General features: G+C 43.8%; 1 protein-coding gene and 2 non-coding genes across 9 annotated transcripts in view; all 3 read right to left on the bottom strand.

Annotated features, from left to right (window-relative positions):
- The window catches only part of CNOT1 (CCR4-NOT transcription complex subunit 1), a 46857-nt gene that overhangs the window by 17613 nt on the left and 17157 nt on the right, over positions 1-12087 (bottom strand). For 2 of the 7 annotated variants that reach the window (XM_027895728.1, XM_027895729.1), the window contains exons 15-25: positions 11356-11478; positions 10960-11111; positions 8184-8334; positions 6626-6827; positions 6058-6204; positions 4958-5082; positions 3969-4255; positions 3148-3226; positions 2386-2616; positions 1588-1728; positions 727-906 (exon numbers count right to left, since the gene is read on the bottom strand). In XM_027895728.1, coding sequence (XP_027751529.1) covers positions 727-906; positions 1588-1728; positions 2386-2616; positions 3148-3226; positions 3969-4255; positions 4958-5082; positions 6058-6204; positions 6626-6827; positions 8184-8334; positions 10960-11111; positions 11356-11478 — 1818 coding nt within the window. The remainder of the gene's footprint in view (positions 1-726; positions 907-1587; positions 1729-2385; positions 2617-3147; positions 3227-3968; positions 4256-4957; positions 5083-6057; positions 6205-6625; positions 6828-8183; positions 8335-10959; positions 11112-11355; positions 11479-12087) is intronic. The other 5 variants (XM_027895732.1, XM_027895733.1, XM_027895730.1 and 2 more) reach the window with 3 other exon arrangements.
- On the bottom strand, positions 65-204 carry LOC114063464. The gene has a single exon (XR_003572557.1). It is a non-coding gene; the product is annotated as a small nucleolar RNA SNORA46 (small nucleolar RNA).
- On the bottom strand, positions 7730-7865 carry LOC114063465. The gene has a single exon (XR_003572558.1). It is a non-coding gene; the product is annotated as a small nucleolar RNA SNORA50 (small nucleolar RNA).

Genomic DNA, 12087 nt, shown 5'->3' with positions numbered 1-12087 from the left:
CCACAGCCTGCACTTCCAGGGAAACCATTTAATCCTCCTGTCCCAAATGTTCTGCTGTTGGTAGTTCTGTTCCTCAGCTTCAGAGGAGCATCAGCTGAACAGAGCAAGGTCAGCTGAGCTCTCAAGAGCCAGGAGATGCTTTTGCACTACAGCGTAACCCACTGGTGGTCAGCAAGTTCCACCAACAGGTTTAAAAATAGTGCTTGGTTCAAGAGCTTGATTCATCTGTTCATCGCTTCTGGGCTTCTGCTTCTTCTGCCTCCTCCTCCCCTTCACATTATCTTAGCCCTCTAGTAAATTTTGGTTGTTACACCCCCATTTTCCACACATTTCCCTTCCCCTTTATTCCTCTTTGACCAAAACAGCAGAGTGTGGTTTTCTTATCTTTATACTTTCCCCACCCAAAACAACCACATCACAAGCAGTTTCCCCCTAGGTTATAATTTACAAACCTCACACTAATTTAGAGTCCACCTACAGAAATAAATCCAAATGCAGATTTTTCTCTCCTGTTATATAATTTAAGTCTTCTGTATGCTCCTTACTGAAAAGAATCCTGATGTTCATAAAGATAACTTGTAAGTTTAGCAGTAAATTAGGAAGTAGATTCCTGACTGATATTCCATAGTTGAGGATCAGTAACATAATAAGCAAACACAATGAGGAGAAGAGAATGCTCCCTAATCTTTAACTTTACCCAAGTATTAGAAAACTTGCACTTCTCACCTTGATATTTCTGTAGGTTTCATTCAGAACCATTTTATTGAACTCTGGGTTTTTCAGTGTGTCGAGGAAGTTTGAGTACAAGCTGTGGAAGTTGGGCTCAATACTGACTCTCTTCATCACGAGATACTGGGATACCCAAGGCATGAACTCTTCTTTCACTGTTTCCTTCAGCTCTTCCACCTGTGGCCAAACCAAAGAGAAAGCACAGAATAGATGAGAAAATAACCCAAAAACCTTCTGGGGCCAGCTCTGACCAACACACAGTTATGGGCAGTCAACTGATTCTAACACTGATTCGTTTTTCTTAAAAAAATATCTGAAATCAGTGACTCAGTATCCAAAGATCTGGTCAACCAGGAGAGATGTAATCATGAAATCAGCAAGGTATAATTTATTTCTCCTTCACTTCTCAGCTTCCAGCCAGACAACTGGAAAGAAAAGTTGTCATCTTACAAGTTCAAGCCATCCATCCACCAGACGGTAAACTGCACGAGTGGCACAGGTGGCAGCAGGACTGCACTTTTCTACTAGTTAAAAAAAAAATGTCTTTAATTTCTGTTTGAAATAGAAGAGTCCTTCAGCTTAAACTTGCAATGTTAAGTGGTACCCAATCCATTTACATGATGTGAAATGTTTATTCAAGATTAAGAACAGGTATGTTTTGCCCATCTCTCCTCTCCCCGGAAAATTTTATCTCCAAAGAGGTTCAAGCAGAAGGTGCTGGAAACTATAATTTCTTTACAGTGTGCAAGTTTTTAAGTTGTAATTTCGTAGAAATATCATCAGCAAACACTCAAAAATATATAAAAACTATAGATAAAGAAATTAAAATTATTTTTACTAGCATTCTTCCATACTTGCCTTCTGTGTCATATTTGACTGAGACAGATTATTGAAGATAAAAGCAATTTTTTCCTGGACATTCTCTGGAGGTTCCACAATTCTCTCTGTCTGATCTGTTGCTACCAGCAGCGTATCAATGTTGGTTGTGTTAATGGAAGGCTGGAGGGAGAACAAAAAGTTAAGAACAGACAACACCTAGGGGTGACATCAAAAGCAACTTTTGCTCTGCTCTGTCAAGCCAAAATAGAATTGAGCTTTATCAGGAGACATCGACTGTCTCAGATTCTTTTTGAGCAGCACCCCTAAGGAGCCAAGTGATTTTTTTTTTTTACCCTAAACCTCATGATGAATACTCAGCAGGAGAATTCTGCTGCAGGAAAAGCCTCTCCATTCCCATGGAACAGGTGCCACTGCCATGGCACCCGTCAGGGTAACCCTGTAAGAGCTCAGAGAGTTGTTTATGCAAGTGACTCAAGATGTGAAAACCCTACTGCAGTCAGAACTGCCAGGTCAGGTGTGGGCAGGAGGTGTTCCCAAGTCCCAGGCACAACAGCAGCTGCCAACTACTTTAAGAGTCCTACTGGAGGTCATTAAGAGGGACAGTGGTTCTGTAATTGTCTTAAAGCCTCAATAAAAACATCTCAACTCGACACCAAAATAACTGCGTAGTTTAATGACTAGAAATGCCTTCTCTCTACAAAAATGTTTGTCATATTTTAGAAGTCTATATGCTTTAAATACAAAATAAGAGATCACAGTTTGAACTCTGCACAGAGCAGCAACTCAACCCCTCAGGGAAGGGCCCACAACGCTCACCGGCACGTCCTTCTTGAAGCTGACTCCGGTGGGGCGGGTGATCGTGATGGTTTTTGCCACGGTGGTGGTGGTTGAGGTGGTCACAATAGTGCTGACTTGGCCAGCAAGAGGAGCTTTTGCTGGAACCTGGGCCTGGGCCTGAGCCTGGGCAAGTGCAATACTTCCAGGGGTGGTGATTGATCCCTGCATCTTCACAGGAGGATCTCTGGATTGCTGTCCATATTCTATGTACTAGAACAGGGTGAACAAGCACAGAGCAAAGGTCACACACACAGCGACAGAACTGCAGGCTGAGTTTGAGCAGAAGCACTGGGAAGGTTTGCCAACAGTCATTAAAATATTCAACACTTACTGCCACGAGGGAATCTGCAAACTACACCTGTATAACCTAACAAAGCACAGCCTGTCACTACTGACTTTCTCAAACTATCTCTGGCCTCACCAGGTTTTAGAGGAAAACTAAATCTTTAAGGGACTGGACTACGAATCCACTGAGGCACTTGAAATTCCGTGTGCACTGATCACTCAGTTTAAATTCAGGTAGCTATTTCAACAGAAGCAACCCAAAGGTACCAGATAACCCCCTTCACTGCCTACCCTATCCCACAGAAAAACCCTGAAGGAAAGGCAGTTGATTCTGGGGATGTACAGAGTCTAAAATCATGGCAGCACATGGGACTGCTTCTCCAAAAGAACACAGAAATGTGCTCAGAGGAATTTAAAATCATAGAGAGCTGGTGCTGTTAATAGGAACACACTCACCTCCTGCAAATGATGTGGGAACTGTATAAAGTGACTAATAGAAGCCAAGTGCTGACAATACTGGGGATAGTCCTTCAATCTGTCAGACAAAACACACATTAGTCAGAAGTGTAACCCCAGAAACAGCATTACAGAGGAATACAAACATCAGACTGGTATATGTCAGTCAATTCTGCATCACATAATTACTTCTGGACTCCTTACAGCAGCTGTGCTATAAGTAAAGTATTTTCTACAAAGTACCTTTTTGTCACAGAACCCACTTGAAATTAATCCATTTAAGAGTAAAACACAAGGTTTATTCACAGCAACTCATCTTATCCTACATCTCTGTACATCTGACTGAGCACACCATTTATATTTAGTGTTTGCAACAGGATGATTGGGTAAGTAATCTGCAGTTTGGCTCAGTGCATTTTAAACAGCACCCCTCACACCCAGAACTTCCTCTATCTGCAATTCATGAAAAGCTTTGAGAAAGTTTTTTTTTTTTTTTTTTGAGATTATTTTGCCACACTCGAGATTTCTGTGTAAAACCCAAGCCCTGGAGCTTGGAGTTCCTAATCAGTCCTTCCAGAGATGAACAGCACAAATAGCACTCCCCTGGAATGCACTTGTGAAGAGCAATTACATTCACTCCATTTCTATCAGGCAGCTTCATCTATCCCACCACTAATTATTTGTACAAACAAAGTCCACTCGTTTTCAGCACATCTCCATTTTGAAAAGCCGCCCTTTTAACCAGCACATCGACACTTTTTGCTCCAGCAATCCCGAGGCTGAGAAGCGTTAATTCCTAACACCATTCACCCCCAACTCACCTATTTTTAAACCTATCTAGTGCAGCAATACCAAAATAGTACATTTTGGAGGCGAAAGGCTTTCGTAAGGCTTCGAGAACGTAGCGCAGGGCCAGGCCCAGGGCCATGTAAGTGACCAGTCCCTTCTCGATGATGCCCCCAAAGAGGCAGGCCGTGATGTGCAGCTCCTTGTCTGGGTACTGCGGGAAGAAGCGGTACTCCTCGAACAGGTTCCTCAGCATGCAGTTAAACACCTCTCGTTCCCGTTTGATGTTGGAGTCCTTGAACCTCTGCAGCATTTCCAAGACCTGCAAAAGACATCGGGAGATACACCACCAAGTAAACATCTCCTTTCAGCCAGCCCAGCAAACACTACATCACTACAACGAGTTTCCATCTTCAGTTTTCTCCATTTTAAAGTAACTGTCTTCACCCAGAACTTTTTTTTTTTGTGACCGTCTACTCTCCATCACTTTCAAATCAGAAAGATTAAAATTAATGTGGCGTCCTCCATAATTTATAAGCACACAAATACATTCGAGTCAATTGGAAGTACTTCAGAGGGCAATAATTACTCTCATAGAGACTAAACCAAAATAATTATCAAAAGCTCAGAAGGTAGGACTTGGGACACTTTTATATATATATGGATGTTGTAGTCATGTTTAGATACTTAAAAAACATATATTCAAGAGAATTTATACAGACTATTTAAAGGCACTCTTTAGCACTTATTTTGAACACAAAGGCTTCCACACCACATCGAATCCTTCCCACTTAGCAGCATTTTAGGAGTGTTAATTAGACATCTGGAGTTTTAAGTCCACAGAAGTCAAAGCTGAATGTAATGATCAGCTGCAAGTTTGCTGCGAAAACAACTTCAACCAACCCAAAAAGCTGCAAGGTTCCACCACAAGCCCCTTTTGATTTTCCACTAAAACATGAAGGAGTAATTGTTATCAACTTCATTGCAAGTCTCTGGACAGCAAGTGGTGCAGAAGGGAACTCACCTCATCCACAGACATGGTGGGATGTGGTGGATGGTTGTAAATCCGCTGGAAGTAGCTGTTTGCCTCATCATCTATTTCTTTGCTAAAGTGCTGATTAGCCTCTGGCCACACCTGAGATAAGTCAGCTGTTAAAAGAAGGAACAGGTATCACGCTCAGGACAACTGCAGGCAGTCAGGATTTCATCTTTTCCACCAGTCTGTACAGAACCTGCTAGTTGTTCTGAAAAGCAGGATATTTAACCTTCCCTTTAGACAGGAATTGGTATTTTAAAAAATCTGTTTCCAACATGCTGTATTTAGTAAAAAACCCTGAATCCTGAGATAGCACTAACCTCACCCTGCTGTATTCCTAGAACCCCTTGCCTCCCAAACTGACCTCCCAAGCTGACAATGAACTGCAGGAATGCAGAACAGACTGAATAAAGCATGCTACACAACACTGACATGCACACAGACTTGCACACAAACTTTCAGGCCAGCCAGTGAGCTTCCAGCAAGTTTATACTGAGTGTTCAAATATAAACCAGTGGTCATTAGAGCTGCCTCCCCTGTACACCTGCCAAGACAGGTAACTTACACTGCAGAGGCATAAATGATTAAGGATAATGGCTTAGTGTCAGGAACCAAATTATTCCTTCCAAAAGCTACCTTCCAACCAAGTTTTCTTAGTCTTGTGTTGCAGCTTGTTTCACTGCTTCACCTCTAAGTTCCCTGCTGCAACAGGACCTTACTCAGGCAGCTTTCTTGAACCTTGTCACAAATAAAACTAAAACCAGCCTGGTACCAGGCACATACAATTTTCTCTGTCCAGAGCAGGACAACTCTTCAGTTCAAAACACAGCACCACAGAAAAAGGACAGAAACACAAATCTGTAACACTGTATTTTTATGCTAACAGCTTTTTTTTTAAACCTCCCAGGGCACTTGTCAAGGTTCTAGGATACAAACCTTAGAAGCACCTTTTTCAGGCTGATGGAATAACATAAAAGCCACATTTCTAACATTTACAACCCACAGATCCAAGCCTCCCCCTGAAGGAAACACAGATGAACTGCAGACCACAGTCACACTTCACAGCCACAGACAACACTACCACTTACAAGGTTTCATCTTACTCTGCTGGAATGTAGGCTGGTTCAGTCCAGATGTGCTCAGCTTCCTTTGCACGAAGGGGTCGTTGTTCACTGCAGGAAGGCCCAGAGCTCCAGTTCCTATGCCAGTCAGGCTACCCGTAGTAAGACCACCTACTGAAAAGTAAACAATTCTCATCTCACTTGCACCCTCACAGTATGCACTTGTCACTTCTCACTCCCAGCACTTGTCACTTCCAACAACTCAACAGCTTTATAACCCTCATAGGTGTCTAATAGCAAGCAATTTTAACTCATGCAATTCATCTCCGTCCCAACCTAAAATGAGGCTGCTGAACTTGTCAAAACACCCTCTTGACTCCTAAACTTTTTACCTTTTGCAGCTGCAAAAGTGCTGATTCAGCAACGACCCAGAAGTGGGTAACTCCCTCTCATACAACACAGCTGTTTGTCCAGTGGGGTGTCCCACCCTCAAAGGGAAGGAAACACCCAACCCACCAGTATTTCCACCCTCAGCAATAACAGTGCCTCAGCTCCCCAAAAAAAACCCAAACCACTGCACCCCACCAAGCAGTACCTGGAAGCTGGGAAGAGAGTCCTCCTATGCCACTGAAACCTGTTGTCTGGTTTTGGGTGGAAAGAGGGGGGAAGGCTTTTGCTGGTGACTGAGGAGTGCTGAAGGCAGAGCCCAGGTTTGGAGGGAAGCCTTGCATGCTCTGGGTGTGGGGAGCAGCTGAGCCACTTAAACTAAGAGATGCCATCCCTGCCAGCGAGTCGATCTGCACGGAGAGAGAAGGGTTAGACACACACCCCAAAAACAAAGGCAGGCTGATTTTTGGGCATGTTTTGGATAGAGATGGCTACCTATCAAAACATGCCTGAGAAAAGCCTTTCTGCATGGCTGCTGTAAGTTCTGAAGTCATCCACATCAGCCCAAAAGATCAGTTTGACTAGAGAACACGCTCACATTTTTCTTCTACAGTCCCATGCAATCCCATTCTCTCCAAGCTTTTACAGAAAGGCTGATTGTTCCACAGTCTGCAGTTAAGAGTAACACAACAGTAAATGCTTGTAATCAGCAGCATTTACTTCTACTTGCAGATTTTTATACTACAGTAGTTTATGCTCTGCAGTTTGGGACCTCAGAACTCACCCCAAGTCTTAAAAAGGTATTTCAACTCAAGCTTACAGAGTATTTTTATTTTTGACTGTCTGAAAGATCCCACTATATGCCCACTTTTCCCACCTAAATACCTGAATGAAGTCTTCAATAAAAAGCATTAAAACCTGGGTGATGAGTAGGAGGGAAGGCACAATACAGGCTAACAAAGTCAAGGAACTGACTAGGAACAGCAGAAAGTGGTGTTATCTACCCAGAGGACAGCGTGACTACAGACCAACAATTGCTGCTCTGCTTGATCGTATCGCTCATTTGCAGCACGTTGCCAAGATATTTGGTACATCTGATGAGCAACTTCAATAAAGCAACAATTTACAAGGAAACCGCTCTCTGTGTTTAGTTTCTGCAATCCACTGACAATTCAGTCATTCTTAAATGCTGAATTGCCACCATTTCATGTGAACAGCCTGTCAAAATCGAATGTGACTGCTAGAAGCAAAACCTGTCTGTAATGTGTTGCTCCCAGAGGAGGAAGGGATGATGAGTGGCAGGGAGTAACTGAAATGTACCTTGTTTTTAAAAGAGCAGTTCAGTTGAGAGCTGAAGAGCCCCAGTTATAACAAGTCCTTATGCTCTAGCACTGTGGCTTGGCCCGTGAAGCTACAAACAAGACACAGCAGGTTCAAAGGCAGTGCTTAATTCTCAAAAGTCTAAAGTCAATTTTAGCACTTTAAAAGAAAGCCTCGGTTATTTTAAACAAACCAAACATCTGTCCCTCTTCAGAGCTCCCAGCCTGTAATACTTCCCAGTTACTTCTCGAGGCTCAGCTCAGTAACATTTGTGAAGACAGTTCTGAACTACGACCCTGGGACAAACATTCTGCAGTTTACAAGCAAGTTATCCACACATGCAAGCACAGGTGAGCCAGGTGGTGATGTTTGACTCAGTCCTGCAGGAAGAGCTCCAGCAGGAGCAGAGCTAAGGCAGCAGTGGTGCAGGGCAGCGAGGGGGGTACCTGCACAGGGGAGATGGCATCCAGGCTGCTGGCGCTGGGCGGGCGGCCCTTGGGCATCACTCCCGGCGGGGGCTGCCGAGCCTTGTTCATGACGTTACTGCAGTTGGCCACCATGGTGAGGATGGTCTCTGACAGCTCCTGGGAAACACTCCTAGGACACAGCGGGATGTGGGGAGATGGGGTTACGTGGCTGCAACAGTTCTTGGAGAGGCAGATCATCTGCAACAGCTCTGGTCGGCTGTTGTGCACACGCACAGCTTAGCCTTGTGAATTAAAACACGGTTTGATGCCGCGATCCCTTTTTCAAACCTGCTCCCCCCCCAAGGCTCCTTCCTGCTCTCAAACCTCATAGTTTGTGATTATTCATGTTCTGAATCTCATTCCACACAAGGAGGAGGTACATAGAATACACACACAAAGAAAACGAGGAGAGGTAACTGCCACCACCCGCTTCACTGAAATTCATCTGCCTACAAACTGAAAGACATGCTTTACACACTAACATTAAACCAAAATAGAGGCAGGAAACTCAACCATTCAAGGTAAATACAATCAAAAAACATCAGAACACTCAAATTTAGGCACAAAGTCATTGCACAACCGAGAGCAGTCAGTACCTCTTTCCAAAGTGTTCCATGTCTGACTGCCAGCTTCCCAAACTGGAAGGAAGAGCCAGCTCTGCTGCTGACATACCCAACCACAAACATCCTAACAGAACACTGACATTTTCCTCTTGGAAAATACAGCAAATTATTTACGCTTTCCTGAACTTCAGTTTTCCTTTCTTGGCGAGGACAGAGACAGATTTACAGTCCCAGAGTCAGACACTCATGGTGACTGGTTGGGTCATTTGTGCTTTGAGGGAACCACTGATGTTTTGTCACCTGTCGGGCAGACTGAAGGTTCACTTTTTTATCATGTCAAGAGACAGGCTGCTCTATCAAGATGCAAACATCACAATATTTATAGATGGCACAGAACTGCAGCTTTTCCAAAAGGACAGAACAAAAAAAAACCAAAGCTCACAAAAAAATCAGCCTGCACTTGAGTCAGTCTCAGAACATGCAGTGTCCTGGTGGCTAAAACAAAAATGTGTCCCTGAACACAAATCAGGACAAGAAATAATCACAGTCTAATGAAAGAGCAGGCTCCTAAATCAACAGATCTGGGAGATGGCAGACTGCAGCTGGTGAAGTGGAACTACTCTCCCAGATGTATTTGCTATTTACTGGGATTTTAACCTTCACAATGCCCACTCCCACTCGTGGCTGAAACCTGAGCTCATCAAAGCCACTGCTTCAGGAAAGAAATCCAAGCTTTTTCTTTCTAGAGCTCAAAGAGAATAACTGATGGAAAATGACTGCAAGTAGGTCACATTCTTGTATAAAAGGGAATACAAGGAGCTATAAAAAGAAACCAAAAGCTGAGAGAATTGTGCCAGTAGAGAACGAGTGGCTTTTGGAATTAATGGAATAAATAAAGCTTGATTAACACATTAAGATTCAGAACACAGTGACATTGGATGCAAGTCAAGTTTGCAGTTAACCACTGAACCTCTAAAGCACGGACACTGCAGCATCCAAAATAAGGAAAGGAAGTTCATTTGTGAACTCATCCCAGAAGATGCACTTTGAGTTGAAAAATATCACTTATCTCTCAGTCCAAGACCTGTGCTGACCATTGTATTTCACAAACATTATTTCAACAGCATTTTGAGGATCAACTGCACAGGTTCCAGCAGAAACCAGGAGATTCTCTTCTCCTCAAATCTTACAGGCACCTCAAATTCCCTTTCAGTTCCACTACCCCTCGTGACAACTCCGTGTCGGTACAAATTTCCAAGCAGCCACAGGAGGGCCATGAGTCATCCTGGCTGCCTTTAAAGATGTTTCTCGTGTTTTTCAAGACAACACTGGCTAAGCCAAAGGAGACAGCACAAGGCTCAGATCAGTAACAGGCACTGGGACGTGCCAGGCTCATCTGGTGCCAAAACCAGCAGCAAAATCAGCACCATCTCCAGCTTCCAGTCACTCTGGCTCACACAAGGCCCTGTGACAGGCCTGGTTAACTGCAGCAGTGTTTCACAGATAAATGCCATCTGGGTCTGACAGCAGGGAGAAATGACACTGCAAAGAGTTTACAACATCCAGTCACATTTACCATGTGTGTACACAGTACTTCAAGACTGATTTGTCCACGTTAAGTTTCCACCAGCCCTTCTGTAGTCCACCCCTCTCTTCCAGCAGACAAAACAGCTCTTAGATCTTTGATATTTTCCATCTGACTACTTTTGAGTGTCTCTCAAATGAAGACAGAAGTTACACCTGTCTAGTTCCAGTCTCAATTACACTCCAGTGCCCACTCACCACTTTTCTCCTACACAGAAGGGACTGCAGGAGCCCTTTGTTGCTGGGGCAGTTACCAGACAGAGGCATCTGCTCAACACAGTCACAAAATCCTTTATACAATCACTTTTCCAAGGTGCTGTTCCATTCTGTAGCCACGGGCTGTATTCCCTTGTCCAAATTAAAGGCCTGGATCTAGTTATTAACCAAGGCTGTGAGTCACCAGCCAGCCCCCAGTCTCCAAGGTCACCTCACCTGTTCCATGACAAAGACAAGAACGCTCAAGCTCTCACCACCCAACCTACACCAAAAGTTTCACTGCAAAATGAACTATGTATAAACTTGCAGGGGTAGGTGCAGTACTATTCTCATTATTTTCATTAACCTCACTCTCCAGGTGACACAATCAGTGCAAGCACTGCCATCCTTACCCAGCACAAGCCTGCAGACAGGCCAGCATCGTGGCCAGCGTTTCGGGAGGGAGCTGAGCACTTTTGGGCTGATCTTTTTCTGGAGCAAGGCCACCCAGGATAGATGGACATCTTCTCTTTAAGAAAGTCATACAGGCCTGGATGAAAGGCTCCTGAGGGAAAAACAAAAAAAAAAAGGTTATCTTAACCTCCCAAACTGCATCCAGGACACTATTTCAAACTTGGCAATTGCACCGTGGAAAGAACTGCACTAAGCTACTACAGCTCAGTGAAAACGTTGAACTATCAGACCATGGACACTTTCCACAGCTTTAAAACTACTTATAAAATTGTTAAAAGTGACTTAAGTTAGTCACTGCTAGGAATGCAGAAATAAAAAGAAAAATTCTGCTTTACCCCATGCTCCCGAATTTTATCTGTGAGCCATTTGTCAAGTTTGAGGTATTCCCGTCGAGAGGCAAGTGCAGCAAGGTCAATAACAAAGGCAAATGGAGTACCATTTAGCAGCATTGACAAGGCCTAAAGAAAGAAAATCAGAAGACTACTAGTGAAGACACACAGACACCCTTTCTCCTTTTCTTTCTAGCCCCCCCTACCCCCCACTTTATCACATGCTGCTGTGCTTGCTTTGTTAACAAACATCAGCGCTATCAACTTCACTTACAGCTCGCTCATGAGACGAACAGGCAAGAGCTCTGATTTGGAATTGTGACTTTACCTTCTTTGAAGTGACCTTGTGCTGACAGTTTTAAATTGCTCTACTAGAAAATCCAAGAACTACCAAGTTGACGCTGCACCAGAATGAAGCAGAAGAGCCAAACATCTCCCTGCAAACACACCCCAACCCCCTCAGAGATGCTCAAAATGTATCTGCTCTGAGGGGTCAGCTCTGAACACAGCAATTGCTACAACCAAACTGGCTTCAAGCAGCAGCAGGTGCTCTTGCACTTTGTGACACCCAGTTATTTTGTATCTGACTTCAGAAAGCAATAAAGGCCTCAAAGAAGTTAATCACAACTTCCAGTCTGTTGTGAATGACCAAAACCTGAGAAGCAGTAGCAAGAAATCCCTGTTCCATCCCACTTGGCAGTGCCACCTTCACACAAATATCTCACAGATAGTTCCTAC

This window comes from Empidonax traillii, unplaced genomic scaffold (assembly GCF_003031625.1).
Source record: "Empidonax traillii isolate 1590-97213 ecotype Southwest subspecies unplaced genomic scaffold, ASM303162v1 scaffold465:size698125, whole genome shotgun sequence".
In the NCBI taxonomy this organism is placed as follows: Eukaryota; Metazoa; Chordata; class Aves; order Passeriformes; family Tyrannidae; genus Empidonax; species Empidonax traillii.
This window is presented reverse-complemented; position numbering and strand designations above follow the sequence as displayed.